The 23,479-nt window shown below is 36.1% G+C and overlaps 1 protein-coding gene across 1 annotated transcript in view; it reads left to right on the top strand.

The window, feature by feature from the left end:
* Nucleotides 1-23,152, top strand: part of LOC135619291 (glutamine--fructose-6-phosphate aminotransferase [isomerizing] 1-like) — a 28,639-nt gene extending 5,487 nt beyond the window's left edge. Inside the window, exons 4-11 of the mRNA XM_065121175.1 lie at nucleotides 13,258-13,403; nucleotides 15,646-15,810; nucleotides 19,096-19,417; nucleotides 19,503-19,753; nucleotides 19,825-19,939; nucleotides 20,077-20,332; nucleotides 20,409-20,577; nucleotides 22,872-23,152. Of these exons, the coding sequence (XP_064977247.1) occupies nucleotides 13,258-13,403; nucleotides 15,646-15,810; nucleotides 19,096-19,417; nucleotides 19,503-19,753; nucleotides 19,825-19,939; nucleotides 20,077-20,332; nucleotides 20,409-20,577; nucleotides 22,872-22,955 (1,508 nt within the window). The 3' untranslated portion in view covers nucleotides 22,956-23,152. The remainder of the gene's footprint in view (nucleotides 1-13,257; nucleotides 13,404-15,645; nucleotides 15,811-19,095; nucleotides 19,418-19,502; nucleotides 19,754-19,824; nucleotides 19,940-20,076; nucleotides 20,333-20,408; nucleotides 20,578-22,871) is intronic.
* Nucleotides 23,153-23,479: the final 327 nt, after the last annotated feature.

The following is a 23,479-nucleotide window of genomic DNA, read 5'->3' as shown; positions in this document are numbered from 1 at the left end:
ATCCAATTCTTAATGGGGGTAGTGTTTGCTGCAACAACTAATCATGTCTGGGTATATTGAGGCAGTTAATAGGAGTTCAGATTATGTTTTTTGATGTCTAGTTGATGATCATTTGTCCACTTGGGACTTAGTACTTAGCTTATTTGAGTTTGCAACTGTTCAATCAACAAGTATGCTAATCTTAGCCCCTTTCAGATAGTCACTGGATGTCTATCTCAAAACCTATGTAATTTAATTATTATTTTTCACAAGTTAGATCCAGTGAATTTGCTGAGTTCTTTGCTAAACACCTTTGTGATTTGCAAGCAAAAATTTGTAGAAAAAATAATTTTAACAATGAATATTATAATTTCTATTTTAGTTAGTAATTCTATTTAGTTAGGCATTCCATGTAAAAGAAATACAAATAACCAATCACCCATAATATCTAATAGATCATTTTCGTCTTGGTAAATTTACCACCCTTTTGTAGCTAACCATTTTTCCAAAAAAAATTAAAAAAACTTATGATATGTTTTTTAATTTAATATATTTATTTCATCATAGGTTATATTATAGGAATTCAAGGAGAGAGCTGATAAATATAAGTTGAGACAAAGAGGTTCCAACCATGGATCATCATCATATCGTGCCGATCGATGGTATTAGTCCTTGGACGAATCGATACGTACTGATAAGTATGGTACCATATGTTGGTATATGCCAATATATACGAGTTTTTAAAAATAAAGTTCAACCCTTTTTGTTATCACCCAGTTTGGTGGTACCATCGCTTGACAGCTTGGAAAAGTGTGCTCTTGACTTTTCCAGCTCATAGGCGGTTCTACCTAATATTGGGTCACTGAATGGGCCTTATACTTGGTCCAAAACAGTCCCAACTCAGGCCCAATGGGCCCCTCATTGAGTTGGCATTGTTTCACCCCAAAACCGACTCAATTAGACCTAAACTAACTCGATCTAGACACACGATTACAAGCATGAATCCTATATTGTTCGGCATGTCATTGGTTCATTCGGCACTTCGTTCGATCCTTCGGCACTTCGTCCTCTCATTCGGTGTATTGCCCAATCGGTATGTTGACTCCCGTAACTTCCGATCTCCTTCGTGCAATGTCTGATCCTTTGGCTCGATGCTTGAACTCATGGCACGAAGTCCTTCCGGTACTTCAATAATTCCTCCGGCACGACGTCCAATCTTCTGACATGTTCCACTTCGGCCCAACGTCTGATTCTTCCTGCTTTAATCGAATTGCCTTTCCTTGATCGATGTTAGTCCTGCATTACTCAAACACACATTAGATCTTAACTTCATCAATTGATTTCATCATCAAAATCCGAGATTCAACAATCTCCCTTTTTTTTGATGATGGCAACCAATTGATAACAGAGTTTAAACTAAACTCCCCTTATTAATATGTCATATTGAAATAAGGTATCATTTCAGAAAATGATAATTGTTGACTTTCACATCATTACATGCATCATAAAATTATGAGTATTGCATGCATAATTCCAAATCATAAATATTTCAAACCATCATTGTATCAAAATATCAAAGTACATTACATCCTACCATGCATGATCATAACTTCTCATTTTATGCATCATCATAATATAATGAGTATTGTATGCATCATAAAATCATCATAACTTCTCCCCCTTTGTCATCAACAAAAGGGAGAAAAGTGCAACTAACAAGTTTTTGAAAAAGAATGCAAGATAGTTGTTAGGACCATTTTTTTGTATTTCCAGATCTATGCAACGTAGAACTTGAGCTCCCATCTTGTTGAAACCTGCTAAAGTGCTCCAACAAGCTCTTTTTGAAATCATGAAGGGTTTCTTGTAGTCGATTCTCAATTTTGGTTTCCAACGCTTCCATTTGTGCTTTCACTGAGTTATCGACAGCCATTACGTATGACTACAAATCTGTAATCTCAACTCCTGTTTTTGATGTCGGTCAAGAGCATCAATCACTGCCCTACTCGGTGTTGTTGTTGTGATGCAATCGGTGGTAGCACTATTGGAATGAACGGTTGCTGCGAGGATGCGGGGATATAGCTGTGTTCGCTGCGTGGGAGGCAGCAATGCTTGTTGTGGTCGCTGCGTGGAAGGATCGCTGCTGCTGAGGACTGGGAGGCAGCGATGGTGGTGTGGCTGGGGGTAGTGTCGCCCAGGGCTTGCCGCTGTGGTGGTTGCGACGCCGCAGATGGAAGGCAGTGTTGCTCTGTCTCTACCACATTATGGAAGGAGGCGTTGGTGATGTCGAGGTAGGCAGCGTTGCTTTGTCTCTACCACACTACGAAAGGAGGCACTGGCAGTGATTTAAAAAGCGCTAGGCGCCAAGGTCCAAAAACGCCCGAGGAGCTAGGCGCTCGCCCGAGCGAAGCGAGGCGCTAAAATATAAAAATATATAATATAATTAATAAATATAATTATTTAAAATTTTAAATAAAAATATGCTATTAAATTAAGAAAATCTAAGATACAAAATCACTGTCACATTAATAAAAAGTTTCAAATTCAAAACAATAAAATTTTACATCAAAGTCATTTATGTTGAAACCTAGCAATAATTTCAAATAAATAAAAATTAACAACATTAAAATCAAAATAATATATTATTAATCTATTAACAATATTGAAAATTAATCATTTCAAAATTCAAATAAACTTAATATTAAGAGTATATTGTATACTGAGTCTGACGGAGAAACGATGAAGCAGCGGCGAGCGGCGGCAGCGGCGACAGCGGTAGCGGCAGCGGGAAAGGAAAAGGGAGCAGGAGGGCTCGCGGGAGGCGCGAGCAGTGGGAAAGGGAAAGGGAGCGGGAGGTGCGAGCAACGGGAGGGCTCGCGGGAGGCGCGAGCAACGAGATCGGGATCGGGAGCGACAGCGGGTTAGGGTTGGGTAAGGGTTATATTGGTTTAGTTGGTTCGATTGAACCAACTAACAACCGAACTAGGACCGAACCAGACCTAAAATCCTGGTTCGGTCACTTGGTTTACCCAGGCGCTCGCCCGAAGCACCCAGCGCCTGGGCTTGGGCGAGCTCCCAGGCGGCGCCTGTTTGAAGCGCGCCGCCTGGGACATTAGAGAGGCGCTCGGGCCTCGCCTTGCCTCGCCCGAGCGCCTAGGCGAGTGCCCGAGCGCCTTTTTCAATCACTGGGCACTAGTGACGCCGAGGGATCGTGTGCGGTGAGGACACGACGGTGCCATTGAAGTGGCCGAGGTTGAGAAGAGGAGTCGGTGCGTGCGTTGCCGAGGTTGAAGTGGCTGCACAAGAGCTTGCTGCGTTTCAGTTGGAGGGCGGCTGCGGTGGCGTTGCCGGGGTTGAGGTTGCAGTGGAAAATAGGAATCGATGGTGGCAGGCTGGCCGGGGGGGCAGCGGCGGCGTTGGTCGATCGGCCGGGAATCAGCGTCGACTGTGGAGAAGGAGAGGTTGGTGGCCGGGGGGCAACGGCGGTGGTTGCTGGCTGGAGAGCAGAGTCGGCGAGTGGGCTAGCCGGAAGCAGAGGCGTGGCTGCAGCTTGGGAAGTTGGGGCGTGGCTGCGGGCCTTTTTTTTTTTTTGAGATGATGAACTGCAACGAGAACGTCGAGGATCGTTGCTCTGATACCAATTGATAAGACCCTAAAGTCTTATTGTAAAATGCTCTGATACCAATTGATAAGACTCTAAAGTTTTATTGTAAAATGCTTTGATACCAAATGATAATAACGGAAAATAGGGATCCGACTAGTTGGATCTCTAGGGCGGAAATTTTTTTTCGTTTTCATAGAACCCCAGAAGAATCCAAGGTAGAAGTGGCCTCAATCCAGCTCGATGGAGATGCAATCCAGTGGTACGATTGGTATGAAACTTTCCACGAAATTCCTTTGTGGGAGCAGTTCAAAAGAGGGCTTCTTGTTCGCTTCGGCCCATTAGAATATGAGAATGTTGATGGATAGCTCGTCAAAATTCGTCAGACTTCTACAGTGTTGGAATATCAGAGCAGGTTTGAAAGATTGTCAAATTAAGCTAGAGATTGGTCGGAACGATAACTTTTGGGTACATTTATTGAAGGGCTTAATCCAGAGATTCGGTGTGAAGTTAAGGCTCGTCAACCCCGCACCATGATAGCTCGATTTCATTTGCATGCCTGCATGAGGAAAAAATCATCATGGAATACCGTCGAAATAGAGGTGTTAATAAACAAGTGAGCAACAAGCAGCCCACCCTATCTACTCCCAATCAAAATCCTATCACTCATAGACTAACCCAAGAAGAACTCGAAGAAAGATCAGCGAAGGGTTTGTACTATGATGAAAAGTGGAGTATGGAGCACTAATGTAAACAAGGGAAACTTCTGATGATTGAACCAATTGGAGAGGAACCAAAAGCAAAAGAGTTGGACTCCGATCATAAGGCGTGGAAACTGATGAAGATATTGAAGCCATTACACATACAGTGCATGTATTGGCTGGCTACGCTAACCCTCAAACTATGAAAATCGGAGGAACTTTAAAGCATCAGCCTATCACTGTTTTGATTGGTACGGATAACACTAATAATTTTATGGACAGGAAAGTTGCAGCCCGATTAGCTTATCACATTGAAGGCTGTGATAGATTCGAAGTAAGATCGCTGATGGACGGATTTTTACTTGTAATAGCAAATGTTCAAAGATAAAATTGATTATACAGGGCTAGGAGTTTCTTGCAACGATTACTACACTGAAAGACCGACTTGTTGCTTACACTATTAAAAATGGAGACCATACTTACTTGATCAACGGATTGTGATGTGTTGTAGATAGCCTATGACTGAAGTGCTGAAACAGAAGCTCCCCGAGTTTAATGCTGCTCAGCCTTGAGGACAAGGCTGATTTGAAGAGGGAGGAATTGTTTGGACCCTTTTTCTGAGCTTTTGAATAATGTTTATTGAGTCTGTTTAGTTCAGTTAGAGTTGGATAGAGGTTTATTTAATATTTAATTATTATTAAGAGTTTAAGTCCTGGTGGACTCTAGGTGAAACTCTATAAATAGTGATGTAACCCTTTCTTTGAAATCAATCAATAAATCAATGAAATATTATTCTAGTTTGTTATGACAAACCCTAGGAGGTCGATCCCCTCGAAGCGATCAAGGAGGTCGATCCCCTCGAAGTGATCAAGGAGGCCGATTGTAATGTCCCATTAGTCCCACATCGGAAGTGGGGAATGTGTATGATTAGCTTATAAGGGCTTGATGAGTGTACTACGTTAACTCCCGCTTAAGCATTTTGGTCCGCCGTTGAGGACCAAAATGGAGTTATTGGCCAGTTAGCTCATCAAACCCGGGTCGTGACATTTGGTATCAGAGCCGACCTAGCATTTGGGCAGGGTGAGAGGGCTCGAGTAGGAAAAGGCTACCCGTGGATGGAGTCAGAGAACTCATCACGGTGTGGAGTCATTACTGAGTTAAACCTCACATGCACTATGCTAGGGTTCGATCTGGGTTATGTTCGACCTTGACGAGGACGTCAAGCTAATTGAGTTGGGGATAATGTAATATCCCATTAGTCCCACATCGGAAGTGGGGAATGTGTATGATTAGCTTATAAGGGCCTGATGAGTGTATTACGTTAACTCCCGCTTAAGCATTTTGGTCCGCCGTTGAGGACCAAAATGGAGTTATTGGCCAGTTAGCTCATCAGACCCGGGTCGTGACACCGATCCCCTCGAAGTGATCATCCCCTTTTCTTCAATTTCTTTTACGATAAAACCTTAAGATTCTATCATTTGGTATCAGAGCATTTTACGATCAATTGGTATCAAAGCATTTTGCGATAAGACTTCAGAGTCTTATTAATAGTAAATTGGCATGTTTTACTTCTTTTTGAAGTATGAAGGTTAGCAAGTTTTGCTTCTCTTGAGATGTGTAAGCTAACACTTTTGTTTCTCTTTTGAGATGTATAAGCTAGCAATTCTTTGCTTTTCTTGGGATGTGCAAGATAGCAAGTTTTTGCTTCTTCTTGAATTGTGCAAGCTAGTAAATTTTGGTTCTCTTTTGAGATGTGCACGTTAGCAAGTTTTGCTTTTCTTTGCGATATGCAAGCAAACAAGTTTTTCTCTTCCTTTGTCATTGTCAAAAAGAAGGGAATAATACAATGTTGCAATTCTTTTCCCTACATTAATTTTCAAATCATAACAAATATTAATAACAAGATAAATTTATATCAATAGTTCAATCATTAAAAATGAAAAATCAAGTCATGAATACTGAAAGATCATGTGTCATTTTTGACAAATCTCTTCTTTTGTAAATAGAAGGAATGATAAGAAATGATCTTGATTCAAAATAAAAATTCAAGTTATAAAAATCGAGAAATCATGATCATGATCCGAAAAATATATAAGAAGAATTTATGCATTTGGGAGATTTAACATGCTTAAGTTTAACATTCAAGCTAGTACTTTTGGTTCTTTTGAGATGCTAGCAATTTTCTTTCTCCCTTTTGTCGTTGTAAGAAAGAAGAAAAGAGGAATAATACAATGGTGCAATTCATTTCCTTTTACATCAATTTTCAAATCATCACATGAAGAATATCAAGAAAAATTAATTTGGTGATGAGATATACATTTCATGAATACAAGAAAACAATTTTTAAGTTGTGAATCAAATATCGAAAAATCAAGAGAAAAGTTATGATTTATTTGGATAAATCAAATAACAAAAAGAAAAATCATACTAAACAATCTTGATTCATAAAAATCTCAAGTTATAATTATCAAGGAATCAAGATTATGATTTAGATAAAACTCCTCTTTTATAAAAATAAAAAAGAATCATCGGAAAAAATAATAAAATATCTCGATTCATACAAAATAAATCTCAAGTTGTCAAGATCATGATTTAAAAATAATCTCAAGTTATAATTTCGAGAATTCAAGATTATGATATAGATAAAACTTCTCTTTAGTAAAGAAACATAGGAGATCAAATAAGAAATCTTGATAAAAAAAATCTCAAGTATCAAATGAGAGGTTTGGATAACAGTCATTTAAATTTAAATCATCAAATCATTAAAATTACTTTTATAGATTCATAAAAAATAACATAAATAGAATCATTAATCTCTTTTTGAAAGATTTGATAAACTTTTAGGGATAGAGACATTTTCAAGAATAATTCATTCCCTTTTTTTTATTTCAATTTAAGCAATTGATTTTATACAAGCATGTTCTTGTTTTTTATGTCAAATTCATGTATAATTGATTAAAACCGAAAAGCAAAAAATCATCACAAAAAAATCATTAAGATTAATAAGCCATAAATCACAAAATTTGTCATGCATAATTTCAAAATATAAACTCATTAAGCATGATTTCATTAAACATAAAGCATATTTAATTAAAATCATTTTGTTTCGGCTAGTGAGCTTTGTGAAGTATATTGGATCTCCGGTCATATGTCTTGAGCATCCACTATCAAGATATCATTTTTGCTCTTAGCTTTCGATTGTAGATATTTCTACAAGAAAGATGGGTTTACTATAGGTACCCATTTGACTTTGGGTCCCTCATGTTTAGGTCTATCTATCTTGATTTTTGACATAAGGTCATTTATGGTTCCTTTAGGAACCTAAATTAATTTGTGTGGATCATACTTTTTGAATGAATATTTATATACAAAATGACCATGTCTATTACAAAAATTACACTTAACCTTAGGGGTAATATGCAATGTGGGTCCTTTAACAAATGTGGTTGGCTTTTGTTGAGTATTACTACTCACATAGCCGATTCCTTCTTTTCTATGAACATAACTCTTATTGGCAAGAATCATGTTTAAAGATTTGCTACCAATTTCAAAATTTTCTAATGTTTGTTTTAGTGACAAATTTTCCTTTTTGCTTGAATCTAATTCTTCACATTGAGTGCAAAAAGTTAACATGTAATTATCATGCTTATTTTTTAGTTTTTCAAATTCACTAGAAAGAGAGGCATTATCCTTTTTTAACAATGTATAATTTTTAACAACTAATTTAAATTCAACAAATAAATCTTGGAAAGCATTAAGCAATTTATTGTAAGGTAAAGGAGTTTCGGTTGAGTCATTTACTTCGTCGTTAAGAGCCATTAAGGCGTAGTTTGTCACTTCGTCTTTATCGGTTTGCTCATAGTCTTCGGATGCAGTTGATTCATCCAATGTCGAATTGAATACTTTCATTTTCTTTAGCATCCACTTCTTTTTAAGTTCGTTTTTATTCTTAGATTCTTGTTTTAAGAATTTTTTAAACTTTATTGTTAAGAGTTCAAAGTCATCATCACTTGAGCTTTCGCTCGAGTGGTCTTCTTTTGTTCTAAGTGCCAAATCTGTCCTCTTGTTGGGAAGATTGTTCTCATATTCGTCATGTGAAATACATGTTATTTTATAGGTCATTAAAGACCCAATAAGTTCTTCAGACAGAAAATTATTTAGGTCCTTTGCTTCTTGTATTGTTGTTATTTTAGGATCCAAATTTTTTGGAAGGGATATTAGTATTTTATTAACAAGTTCAAAATTAGAAAAAATTTTACTAAGTGCTTTTAGACTATTGACGACATCCGTAAAACGAGTGTACATGTCTCTAATGGTCTTGCTTGGTTTCATGCGAAACAATTCAAAATTATACATCAAAAGATTTATCTTAGATTCTTTTACTCTATTCGTGCCTTCATGAGTTACTTCTAGTGTGTGCCAAATCTCATGTGCAGTTTCACATAAAGAAATACGATTAAACTCATTTTTGTCTAAGGCGCAAAATAGAGCGTTCATAGCTCTGACATTTAAAGAAAAAGTCTTCTTCTCGATATCGTTCCATTCATTCATTGGTTTGGAAGACTTTTGAAAACCGCTTTCAACAATATTCCATGAACCAAAATCCATAGAAAGCAAGAAAACTCTAATTTGAGTTTTTCAATACATGTAGTTCGTCCCATTGAACATAGGAGGATGAATGATAGAGTAACCCTCTAGATTACCGATAAAAGCCATTCTCTTAGGTGTTAAACCAATTGAGAAAAACTTGGCTCTGATATAAACTGATATGATCGTTTCGACACTAAGAGGGGGGAGGGGTGAATTAGTGCTTTCGTAAAAACCTCGACGATTCGAAAACTTTCGTTTGATGAAAAACCGTATCGAAAATGTTGTAAGTGTGCTTGACTTAGAATAAGTGCAATAAGCAATTAAAGCAATATCAATGGCAATGAAAAGCAGAACATAAATGCAAACCGAGTTTTATAGTGGTTCGGTCGTCGTGACCTATGTCCACTCTCGATTCCTCTTCCGTCGAGGCCACCAACATTCACTAACGATCTTCTTTTAATGGACGAAGATCAACTATCCTCTTACAACTCTTTCTCCTTTTCATAGGCTCAGGAGAAAACCTTTACGTCTCTCTTTTAGACATCACTCTTCCCTTAGAAAACTTCTAACTTTAGGAGGAAGAGACTCTAAATCATTAGAGAGTTTTCAATTTTTTTCTCAAGTATTATTTCCCTCTTTTCTACTCAATTTCGTGCTCTACCAAGCAAAAATAACTGGGGTATTTATAGATCCCAAATGGCTTAAAAAATGGAGCCAAAAAAGATCTCGTCCCGGGTTTCCCGAGTCCTACAACACTGCCATTGGGCGGTACCACTGCCTGACACATTGACACTATGCGGTACCATAACCCAGTTTGGTAATACCACCGCCTGATAGCTTGGAAAAGTGTGTTCTTGACTTTTCTAGCTTATAGGTGGTTTTACCTAACCTTGGGTCATTGAATGAGCCTTCCACCTGGCCTAAAATAGTCCCAACTCAGGCCCAGTGGACTCCTTATTGAGTTGGCATTGTTTCACCCCAAAACTAACTCAATTAGACCTAAATTAACGTGATCTAGACACACGATTACAAGCATGAATCCTATGTTGTCCGGTATATCATTGGTTCATTCGATGTTTCGTCCGATCCTTCGGCGCTTCGTCCTCTCCTTCGACGTATTGCTCAATCGGCATATTGACTCCCGTAACTTTCGATCTTCGTGGCGCAATATCCGTTCTTTCGGCCTGATGCCCGAACTCATGGCACGAAGTCCTTCCGGCACATCGATGATTCCTTCGACACGACATCCAATCTTCTGACATGTTCCACTCCGGCCCAACGTTTGATTCTTCCTGCTTTAATTGAATTGCTTTTCCTTGATCGAGGTTAGTTCTGCGTTACTCAAATGCATATTAGATCCTAACTTTGTCAATTGATTTCATCATCAAAATCCGAGATTTAATAATAAGGATAAGAACTTGAATTTAATTTTTTTTCTTCCGTTGAGGAGCAACTTTGTTGTGCATTTCTCCATCGAAAGAAGTTACTTCCATCGATCTTGAATCATCTATGAAAATACGAGATGAGATGTTGGACTAAGTGTCGGAACTCTCAGATTTCAGTAAAATAAATTGTCGAGATGACATTTATATATACTTGCTTCTAACACCAAAATGAACGAAGGTATTCTGTGGTCGGTGAATCATGATCCTTGATCTTAAAAATTTGTATCTCAATATGGTAGGTTTGTTGGACACCATTTGGGATGTGCTCCTGCGATATTGTATTGTTAACCTTGAACTATTGATGCATTAATGTGGTAATCGTCGTTGCCTCATCATCATTAATAGCAAGTGTCCGAGGATACTCCTAAGGCAAGTATGATTGTGATATGTAGGACTGGGGAGGTTGGAGTGCATCAAAACTTTTGCCATCGCCATTGATTTGTTGTTCTATATTGTAAAAATGATCAAACTTGAAAAAAAAGACCAACTATCACCATACATGATCCTCCATAGCACAAAACTGCAAATAGAGGCTCTCGTAGAGGCTCTATAATATGCTCAAAGACATTGACTGTCTTCCTCTTCCTATATATTCCGATCATAAATAATATGCATGGATCCTCGAGCCATAATATAAATCTTGGATGGCATGTATAAAGTGCTACTCCTTAGTCCATGCTCTACTCTAAAGCTGAGTAGTTGGAACAATAGAATGGCTGGGCTGCCACTGTCGCCATCTTGGTTGAGGAACTATTATTGATGTCGCTACAGAACTCAAGCAGCAGTGATTGCAAGGGAGAATGTGTCTTGTCACCAAATTGTAAGTGTTGCTTGTCAATTCTTTCCAATAGATTGGTCGATACTATTGTTTTCCCCTTCCCTTTTGTACGCTAGGCAAAGGTCTTTGGTTACTGGGTGCCATGACCCTTACTAGGAACATTTAAGATGCTTGACACCATAAATTCTAGTCCTTGTAAAATCACATGAAAAATTAGCTCAAGAGCTGTGAACTATATCTTCCATCAGATTTTTGCATTAACCTAGTTATCAGTATTAGGGACATGATACTTTACAATGGGCTACAAGATAATATTTCACTTTGCTTCTCAATTACCCAACCATTACCACTTCTTCATGGGCTGTAATTTCTTTCCTTCCTTTACCACATTGTTGAAGGAAAAAAAAAGAAATTAAGGATATCTTTGATGAACAATAGGTTTCCACTTGCAATGGAGAGTATTCAAAGTTTCTTGTCAAATGTAAAGGATGTCTAGATTCACAAAGGAACAATTCAAACGTTTAACTCCACTTCATTATTGTTATTGGATCTAGTTTCTAAGATTGCTAAAACTTTATTTTCCAAGATCATTGAAGCAGAAGAAAAAGAAAACTAACAGTGGAAAGTGTGAAAGAAATTAAATTTAAGTTTTGATTGGAGATTACATATCTTGGTCAAAGACTGTCTTTACAAGGAAGTTTCAATGTGATTGAGGATTCTAGAAAGATGAAAGTCCATCAATCAAATATATTATCAAAACGAAAGCTGTGTTTGCTAAAACAAATAATAAATTTATCTTAAGGAAATTGCAAACAATTAATTTGTCTTGATGTAATCATATTTTTTCTCTATTTTTCATATTTCGTTTTTGTAGTTGAGGAATCCTTATAAAGGAGAGGGGATTATATTTGGAACATCAATCAACGGAAAGATGAATGGATGTGTTTTCCTACTGTGTGTGTGATTTGAGGCCACTATCTTTCTTTTGAACTGAGTTTGCAAGATTTGGAGCGAGTCCTAGAAGTTTTCTATTTTGTATCTTCTTCCCATCACTTCAATTATCATACTACTTCAGTTTCACCATGACATAATTCTCAAAAACGTCAAAGTCCCTCTTGTGCTAGACTTCTCCTTGACGATACACGACTTTTAGTGGACCATAAAGCTACTCAAGAAGGGTAAAGTCAATGTCTCAGGACTGTTATGTGTTTGAAATTGCATCACTTGTGCTTTCATTGGTTTGAATCAAATTTCCTATGGATTGAGCATGCTTTGTCATATAAGTATATAATCCCTTTCTGTTTTGCCCTTCTCTTCCTATTTTCACTAAATTTCTGTACCCCTAAGGCTTACCATGGTTTAGGATGTCCTATGCCAACAATGTTGAGTTTTATGTTTTTATCCATTAGGATGCACCATGTTGTCTTTCATGGAATAATTTTCATCATCTTTTGTTGAGGGTTCATGGTCTAGCTGTTTCAGGTTGTGTGAAATGTAGCAAACTTCATGTTCTATGTTGTGGAGCATAGATATGTAGCCATTATGTTCAACGTTTTTTAAGCCAGATGTGAAACCTCGTGCCATGTGATGCTCATATTCATGGTTTCCTTAATTTATTTTTATATCATATAATGGTGCCAGTTAACTATAATTGCTTGGTTGATGCCTTTGAATTCTTGATATTTTTTATTTTGCCTCTTATGGTTCATATTATGGTTGAATTCACTAAGAAACAATATAATCAAGGAGTCATGTATGTTTTCTTTGTGCCCTAGAAAAGGACGTCTCTCATCTTAGATATCTCAAATTTTTATCCACCTAATTGTAAGTCAATATTTAGATGATAACATAACACCTTTATTTATGAATTACTAGTAGAAGCCTATATCTTTTTTAAGCAGAATTTTACTTTTTATTATTTGAATAGCAATTCTGAACAAATTTTATATAAGCACTTTATTTATATATTTGTTGTGTTTTCTTTGCATACAGTATCTTGTTAATTTTGTTATTGTGAATATTTCTTTAGTTAAAACATAATACTGCAACTATTCATTTTATTAGTTAAAATATAATAGTTGAACTATTGATTGTAATTTATGTTGATGTTGCAAGTCAAATTGCCATATCTATCTTCACATGTTTCTCTTAATGTCAATGTTTCAGGTGAACAGACTGTCACATTTAGTCAAGTTGTCACAGAAGTCATGAGGCAACTTGAAGGAGCATATGCACTTATATTTAAAAGTGCACATTACCCAAATGAGTTAATTGCTTGCAAGCGTGGTAGCACTTTGATCCTTGGTGTCAAAGTAAGTTTCTAGTTTATGCGTTGTCTTAAGTTGGTTTCATAAGATATTTTGCATGTTTTGTCTCCAGTTCTTTTTGTTGTTTTATGTGTTACTCTGGGTAATTAAAAATGCAAGATGGTTAGTAATGTAAGAAACTAGGAGAATAAAGCTTTGTTAAATTTTTATCATCATTTTGTAGGAATCTACTGTATATGAGGTTTGTTAACAGTTTCTGCTCATTCGGATGATCTCACATTCACTTTTCAACTGATAATCCATATATGCTTCACTTGTCCTTTGCAATGTTGTCTTAGGTATTGTGATGGCCTTTTTCCTTCTTCATATAGTTTAAGAGGCCTTTTAGGAATCTACTTATTGTTTTTTATATGCTTTCACAATTAATACATGTTAAAGCAGATGGTTTGGTCGGAAGAAACTAAAATTGTGCGAGAAATTAATGTATTACACCTTCATATGATGAAAAATAGCTGTCTTTTTGAAATATACATTTTAATCCAAAAATTTGTGTGCTAAATACAAAAAACATTGTGGTTTGCTTGCACTTGCAGGTTTCAAGCATCAAAATATTATTTGGTTATTGCTTCTTTCTAGCTATTTAAAGTTCTATGAAATGTTTTGCCCTTGTTTATCAAGTTACATCCTTTTGAAAGTTATACAATTTAACTCTGTGCTTGTATTGTCATGATTGCTCGTCGTTGCGTTCTATTGGCATCTCCCACTGTCCTTCTTGTGCTCTCTCTAGTTCTTGAATAGCCATGGTTGGCCTAGCTAAAGACAGATCTTGATTGCACTGTAAATCAGAGGTGTTTTATAAAATTATTAGCTTTTTAGTTGCATCTGTCATCATGAGGACATTGAAATATTTTGAGAATAATGTAGTAGGGAAGATGGTGGATGAAGAGAACAGAGCTATGTAGAAAGGGGCAGCTGCAGTTAATGATAATAGGATACAGGGAAGTACGGGAGAAAAAAACATATGGGACAATACAATGGATGGAAATGAGAAGTAGGTGAGTGAAGAAGCTGTCTCATTACTTAACAAACATAAGAGAGATAATGGGATTATAGATATAGGGGCAAATTGATCATATAGAGTGGGTTGATGCACCTGTCATGTCACATTCAATACCAATAGTGGGGCATGAGGTACATATTGTATTCAGCAACTATTTTTTGGGTTGTAATATTATAATTAATGAGACATTTTATAATAATCAAAGTAAAAGGATAAGTGACATGCAATTTTCTATGATTATCATAATATTATTAGATAAAGGGCCAACAGAATAATTCTTATAAATGTACTGCCAAATAGTTCAATACTTGTAATGAGTAATTAACTATAGATTAGATGCAAGTAAAGGATTCAATGAACTTGATGGTCCCAATATATTGGGGCTAAAGAATTCTGTTGTTTTTTAAATCAATATAGGCTAATATATCTGGAAGTGATTGCGCACAATTCTCTTTATAATTGGATATTACTTGCAGAGAACCTCTAATTTGCTAGTGACTAAATGCTAGTATCTCTCAACTAAAGTTACAAGAACTATTCTTAACTGACTAAATGAGGATTTAGTCTTTTCTAATTGAGGAAGAGAAAACTAAATTGTCACCCTGACAACCTGACTTATTACCACTTATAATAATCTTTGATTTCCATTTCCAGTTCAAAATCTGGTTTAACGTCGTATCCCTAATCTGGTTTGACAAAATTGTTAGTTGTTATGAAGTCTAACCGTCAATAGAACATAAATACTTGACAAAGAATAAAAGGGGAGTACTAGTGATGGTAAAATTATGGAACAGTATACAAAAACTCAATGTGCATATGGTTAGAATTCTTTGTGATCGGACTCTTGTTAATTTGGGGACAAGTTAATTTTCTCTAGACTGGTGTTGCAGCCATGTGTAGAACTATGGATATTTCAAATTTACTTGTTAGTGGTTTACAACTGTAGCATTGATATGGCCTATTTCAATGATACCTTGCAGAAAGAACTTTACTACCAGATTGACTTTTCATACTATTGTGTTAGGATCATTCAAATTCTGCTTGTAGTTGAGTTTGCATTAGACTAAGCAAGTGTTGCATCTGCTGAAAGGGTGTACAGATTGTTTAATTGATATTTTATTATGTTGGATATGTGATTTCCTCTATTTTTGTCTATTAAAAAATTAAAAGCTTTTTATTGTATCATCTATTTTTAGTAGTTAATGGCAACATTCTTTTCTTTTCAAGGAATTGTCTGATGATAAAAACAGTGGAAAGTTATTTCATGATGTAAAAGCCCTCACAAAGGATGAGAAACCTAAAGAACTCTTCTTTTCAAGTGACTTGTGTGCTATTGTGGAACATACTAAGAACTACTTGGCCATTGAAGATAATGAGGTTGTGCACATTAAGGTATGTCTTACATTTACCTCTTGCATTTTCTCTTTCAATATTTTGTAACTTTTACCTAATTTTGTTTGTTGTGCCTTATGTCTTTTATTTTTTAAAATAATGATAGCAAGTTGGTGGGATTCCCCAACAAAGAAATTTGTTGCCTTATCATGAGCTTGTTGCTGCACTCTCAAACCAACATTAATGTTATACAATGCTTCTATGCTTCGAAGAAATGATACTTCTGTTTGGTCTCCAGGAAGGTTCAAATCTTGATCATACTATTCTGTATGAGCCAGAATTTTACTGTCCATTCGAGAACCAATATCAAATAAATAACTCAATAAGATTCAATGCAATTTTTATTTTATTTTATTCAGTGATATTGAATGGTACAAGTATGTATACCACTAAGTACACTGGTACCCTAATGGTCCAAAAGATTACTGAAATTGGTATTAGACTGGGAATCAAATACTTGGTCTCAAGTTCTCAATTGTATCTCTAAACTAACTTGTGATAGGTTACTGTTAATACATTGCTTAAATTATGTGCTATGAGCATGGGTCTTGAACCAAAATTATTGTGATATGTAGATGCTTGCTTTAAGATTCTTGAAGTAGTTGGAAGTATCTGCTTCCTCTGTTCTCAAGTTGATTGTGTCGGTGAATTTTCTTATGCTGTTTGATCATAGTTAATACTTATCTTTTTTTGTGTCAACAAAGTGATAGTGTGATGCTAGGGACTGAGATGAGGAACTTTCTATCATGATTAGTTCTTAACAAAGATTGATTACAAGAGGTGTACTGTTCCCACTTTATTACTGAAACCAGCCCTAACAACTCCTAGGAAATATTGAAACAAATCAAGTTGATATCTCTAACCATCAGTTGTGGTAATGGCAATTGCCAAGGCAATCGATCACTTCAAGTATTTAACGTGCCTTTTAAATTGGAGCCATAGTAGGGATTTTAACTTAGGTTGAGAGGGGTTAAGTCCATTTTCATGTTACTAGGTCAAATCATTTAAATTGTACGATTGACCAGATATCTTTCCTTCTTCGACTTTTGTCTAGCAAGTCTAAGCGTAGCCTTGAAATGCAAATGACGAATTCAAAGGAAATCTTGTGTTTCTTTGGCAATATAAAGTAATGGGATGTTGTTATACAATGTGCCTGCTGGAACCCTCCTGTTAGCCCATGGCTTAGCTAAGGTCTCCTTGGCCATAGTTCAGCCTTTGGGGCATCAAAAAAGCTAAAAAAGGCTTAGCAACGTGGTTCAGCTTCTTACAACTTGGTGCAATCCCTAGAATTAAACATGAAATAGCTCTATATAGCCTGGTACATGTCCACCGTAACTTGGTAAAATCTGTCACAGGACTCTACACTATTAGAGATCAATTTTAGATTTGGAAGAGAGTGGATATCAAGCTGTCTAGAGTAGTTATCTTAGTTCTAGTGAGAATGACGTTGCTGAGCAACTCTTGTTCATGGAAATGAATAGGGTTGACCAAGCCTCCTCACTACTATTATGAATAGACATTTTGTAAACTTTGAAGGGATTTTTGGATTGATTTATGCCATTACTATTAGAAGCTGTTTGAGGGAGTCTTTAAGGTACTATTTTGAGTTGATCTAGTGTCTAATTATCCTGTTAGGTCAGTTGTTCAGCTCTGAGGAGCCATAGTCAGAGTTTTAGAGTTCCTTTACAGTGTAGTTTTTTTGTTATAAAGAGATTTTCTTCCATAACTCGTATATAAAGAGTACTTGTAAGCCTGAAAGACAAGCTTGAGATCTAATTTCTTTTTTTTTTAGCAATTTACTATTTTTTCCCCTAGTATAAATTTCTTGGACGATTTCATTCCCCAAGCATAATAGCCCTAGCTATGATGAGTTTTTCCTACCAGGCATGTGCTAGTAGTTTTAGATGGAAGGTTTATTTATTCAAATTGTTTTGTCTGCATTGGAAATTGCTTAATTGTCATGCTTTGGACCTCTATTCATTTCTCATCTTATGCACATCTCTAGTCCTTGCTGTTCCAGCTTGACATGTGTAAAGTGCTTGTTCTCTTCTTTTTATTGAATTTATATTTTCAAATATACACAAAAAGGATGTATCAGTGAATGGTGCATGCACCATGAGGCATCTAGAGGAGGGTGTATGTACTTAGTATTATCTCTGCAAGTAGGGATTGTGTTTGTGGATTCAAACCCTAATCACCTAGATCACAAAGGAGCATACCTCTGGATTTTCCATATCAGTAAGGAAATCCTGTGCTTTATATTTCTACAATTGTGTTGTTCCTAAATGTAGTATGCTGCTGCATATGCAACACATATGATAGTATATGCAGGATCCAACTTCTAGAAGAGATACCAACTTGGATTCGAGATGATCAGCTCCTATACATGTCTAGCCAGAATCAGTCCATGTTGGATGGGGTTTCTGGCTTAATAGTTGGCACCAAGCATTTCCTGAAGGGCTGCTGACCTTCCTAAGGCATCAAATAGGGACCAACCAGCGCAACTACAATAAAGAGTGGCAGCAATAAGGATATTTTAAGCATTTTTTAGTAATTATAGCTTGTTTTTCTATATAATAAAGAATTCCTTAGACATTGAGTTGTTTTAGTAGTAGCAAGCACTAGTAGCCCTATTAGTATGTGAACTTACAAGCCCAGTGCTCATTCTTAAAACGTTATTACTTTCTTTTATGTGATAAGAGTTCTCTTGATTTGGTAGTCTCTTCTTCTCCCTCTTGTAATCTCTTTTGGAGGCTCTGCTTTCTTTTGATGTGATACAGCACCTATTAGGTGTAATTTTTAACTTATTACTGTATAGCACTGATTATGTAGTTTGTTAAACAATAGAACCATTGATGATTGCAACCATGAAGTCCTTTAGATTGCATCAGCTATGTTTCTGGTTGACAACCTTTATTTGTTTTTTTATGACTCATTATTTAAATACCTTTTTAGTTGAGTATAAATATCATTGCATAATCTCTTGATTTGGCTGTAGCATATGCATAATGTATTTATTTATTACTTAAATAGATTTTGTATTGCTTTTTTTAACTTAAATACTTATTAAAATGCTTTTATGTGAACTATATATGTACTTACATGTGACATATGTACTAACTAATTGGTGTGGCTGTTTCTACGAATATTGACTAGTCATATTGTTTTCATATTGGTTTAGCCTGTCAAACTGATTTTTTTTATTGAATTGTGATGTAGTCCAAGATGTTCATGCTCTACCTGAATTGGAACAGTAACTATTCTGATTTTCTTTTATTTATTCAGGATGGTTGTGTATCAATTTTGAAGTTCGATTATGGCAGAGAGAAGCCTGCATCAGTGCAACGAGCATTATCTGTGCTTGAAATGGAGGTTGAGCAAATAAAGAAGGGAAACTATGATCACTTCATGCAGAAAGAGATACATGAACAACCACATTCTTTAACTACCACGATGAGAGGCAGACTCAAAGATAGTAGTGTTGTTCTGGGTGGACTCAAGGACCACCTGAAAACAATCAGGCATAGCAGAAGGATCATTTTCATTGGTTGTGGTACAAGTTACAATGCAGCTTTAGCTGCAAGACCATTTTTAGAAGAGCTCTCTGGTAAAACTGGGTTGGCTTGATATTTTAATTTTTAACTGCAAGATAAATACTTATTAATTGAATGTGGTTTTACTTCTAAAATAAGGTATCCCTGTCACCATGGAGCTGGCAAGCGACTTGCTGGATAGACAAGGTCCAATTTACAGAGAAGATACAGCAGTTTTTGTCAGTCAGTCTGGGGAAACTGCTGATACCCTACTAGCACTTGAGTATGCTTTGGGAAATGGGGCATTATGTGTTGGTGTGACAAATACTGTTGGTAGTACATTAGCTAGAAGAACACACTGTGGTGTTCACATTAATGCAGGATGTGAGATAGGAGTTGCTAGTACGAAGGTAAGAACAATCAATTTTCTTTTTCTTCTCCACTGTACCATATTTTGCATTTCTTGTTCTCTTTGTGTCAGGCATACACAAGTCAGATAGTGGTCATGGCTATGATGGCATTGGCTATTGGAGCTGACAAAATATCAACTCAAGCTAGAAGAGAGGCTATTATAAATGGTCTTTCAGACCTACCAAGTATGATTGTTGCTGATGTTTATATCCTACAGGAATGATAGATGTCCGGCACAGTTATTAATGAAAATATATTTTCATCATAAAGGCTGTATAAGTACATTGAATTATTATCAATTTTTTTATCATTTTGCTTGCAGAAAAAGTCTCTGAGGTTCTGAAACTTGATGGTGAAATGAGAGATCTTGCCAAGTCTTTGATAGACACTCAGTCTCTCCTTGTATTTGGCAGAGGATACAACTATGCCACTGCTTTGGAGGGTGCTCTAAAAGTGAAAGAAGTTGCACTCATGCACAGTGAGGGTATGCTTGCTGGTGAAATGAAACATGGTCCATTAGCTTTGGTGGATGAGACTCTTCCAATCATTGTTATTGCTACACATGATGCTTGCTTCAGGTCAGTCTCTGTTTGATAATTTTTCTTTTATAGAAAGCACCTGTTTTCTGAACATTGATTTACATGTTGCCAACAGTAAGCAACAGTCAGTTATTCAACAGCTTCATGCACGGAAAGGGCGTTTGATAGTGATGTGCTCAGAAGGAGATGCAACATCTGTTTGCCCCATGGGATCTTGCAGAGTTATTGAAGTTCCTCAGGTTGCAGATTGCCTTCAGCCAGTGATTAACATTATTCCAATGCAGGTATGCCTATGGGTTAAATCTTACATATTTCTTGTATAATATTGGATTTATTGATATAAAAGATGCCTTGGACAATTACTCGAAACTAGGAATTACTTGTGCATTTTTAAGAATGCCATTGCCATAGTAAGTTCATTTCTTATATCAATTATTTCTATATGCTGGGTCAAGATTTGGTTGCTTTATCTCTAGGCCTACCCATGTCTCTCTTTTCTACTCATCAAACTTCAAAGTAAATTTTTGAGAAAGCTAAATAGCAGTATTCAGTTTCTTAGCATTTCATTTAACAAATCAGGTGCTCTTTCATCTCTATTACATTTCCTTCCCAAAACCCTCTGGTCATATCCTCTCTTTGATTTCCATTGTCTGTGTGATGGTTAAGGTAATAAAGGATTGACCCATGTTCAGCATAAATTTAGTTATCTAATTTCAGTTCCCCTTGCTATTCGTACATTAAAAGCAGGTGAAATTACCAATATAAGAAGGCAAGAAGCAAGAGAACTTTTAGATTTTCTTCTGGATATATTTTCACTGGGAAAAAGCTTTATGAACTAGAGAAATAGGAGGAAATTATAATAAATAGAAGACAGATAAGAAAATGGTTTGCCTAGGACAACTCTCCGGGAAACATCATCTTTCAATCATGTTAAATAAAGAAGAATGCCTGATTTTTATGGTAATATTCTCCCATGTATACAAACCTGGCCAGACTCAAATTCCAAGTAAACAAGGTGTTGAAATCCTTATTTTATTAAAGGTTATATTTTTCTTGTTGCTGCTTGATTTGGACATGTTTAACCCCCTTCCCATTTTCTAGTTACCCTATACTTCTTTCATGATGATCAGAACCTGCCGGAATAATGCATTGTATCGTGTGTCTGTATGGTGGTATACACCGTACTCATACCATACCGATTCGACCAACGACCAGTACGAGGTACAAGGTCTACTACCGAGATCTAAAACTATGGTTTAGAGAAAACCATATAAACCAAAATATTACTGTAAGTTAAAACTTTTAAAATCATTGCTAAAGCAAAGCAGTCCAGTGACTCCAGTCCGTAACAGTTTGAAGCTAGTTTGGTCCAAAGAATCAAACCACTTGGCATCAAGGCCCACATTTGCAGGTCTCCTTTGTACTTTGTCTTGAGATTGCTTGGGTATTACATCCAATTACTTTCAAACCTAACTGATAGCCATTACCAAAAATTTTAATAGTCAATCTTTGAAATGGAATCCTAGAAGCTGGCTTTTCTCTTGGGCAGCACGTCGGTCAAATTGGGAATCCAGGCCTAAACCAATTTCATATTGGGCATTGAATTATACCTAAAGAATCACTTCATCTTTCCATTTTGCTATGGATGTTTTCGTGTAATCAATTTTACGTCATCTATGCCTGGAAGATATTATAGAAGCCATTTATTCATCTAAACAATTAGTGAAAAGATATAGTGAAAAGAAAATTTTGCATGTGATTTTTATTGACTTACAGAAAACCTTTGATAGAGAGTTAATATAAATTTATTATGAGACTGGAAAAAAATGAGGAGCATCTAGTAATTATATGATTTACATAAAGATCTAGATTATTAAGTGTTAATACTGCAGGAAATTCATTTAGTTAGTATTTTATGATCATGAGGTTATACATAGAAATGAATTTTATTTTTTACCTTTTCACTTTGCAATTGAATGATCATACTAATACAGGATACACCGTATTTATTAGTAGGATAGCCTGCCAGGATTTCTTTATACTCATATGGCTTAGATTTGGTTACTCGTGGAGCACTATCAAATGTGAAACATATCAGTGTAATCTGCTTGCAACCCTAGGTTTTTTACATCCTAGACTGGTCCGAGATGATTTAGCAGTGTATAAAGTTAGGTATGTACCTAACACAGCAACCTGTGGTCCATATAAAATGTATTATAGGGTATATACTATTGGTGGCAACCAATGAATTGGGCAGGACACGTGCACATTAATGCCTAATCTTTCTGGTCCTGAAGGTTCATAAGAAATCCATTTTTTACTCGTTAAGTTTCAGTAAAGAGTACTCCATTGATAAGATTGTGTTTCTGTCAGATCTCCTGTCGGATCTGATTTGACCAGGCAGTTCTGTAAATGAATGTTCGTCATCTTGTATGTGTTAGCAGCATATACTATGCAGTGCTTGTGTTTTGTCGGTTTAATTGCTGTTCGTATCCTATCCTTGCAGAGTGTTCTACTTCGGTGTAGTTTAAACAGATTGTGTTTAGCATTTTGCTTATGAAATTATTCTGTGTTGCAGTTACTAGCATACCATCTGACAGTTCTACGAGGGTACGACGTAGACCAACCAAGGAATCTTGCAAAAAGTGTGACCACCGAGTGAATGAAATTAAGTAGTTGTTTCTGCATCTTTCTCAACATTAATGTGAATTCATTTTAATATAGGGATGAGTTTCTTTATTTTTGAAGTCTTAATTTAACTCCTCTTCCTGCTACTGTGTTATCTGACTGTATAAATTCTTGTGCTACCAGTTTCTATTGTTTTTTAGATGATTAATTCATTTCTTTTTTTTTTGGTTACTTTTTGCCTATACCTTTGTTTCTCTTATGTGTATCCTTTAAAAAATAGAATAAAAATCTATTTACATAATTTATAATATAGAATTTAATCATATATAAGCTCGATAAATTTTCATCTAATTTTTTTTTTATCATTTTAAGGAATTGTTGAAACTATGTTATTGGTTCTCGAATAATCACATGGTCGTACGCATGCGATCTGTTGATGCGTGATCTAGTGAATTTTGATGTGATTTAATCAAAGTTTAAGTTGCATACCAACAGGGGGATATGATAGAGGGCGACAGATAGTGGGCGATAGAGAGAGAAGCTTGGGAATCCCCCATA

The sequence above is a fragment of the Musa acuminata genome, chromosome BXJ2-8 (genome assembly GCF_036884655.1).
Source record: "Musa acuminata AAA Group cultivar baxijiao chromosome BXJ2-8, Cavendish_Baxijiao_AAA, whole genome shotgun sequence".
In the NCBI taxonomy this organism is placed as follows: domain Eukaryota; kingdom Viridiplantae; phylum Streptophyta; class Magnoliopsida; order Zingiberales; family Musaceae; genus Musa; species Musa acuminata.
The sequence above is the reverse complement of the archived record's forward strand: the minus strand, read 5'-3'. Positions and strand labels throughout refer to the sequence as shown.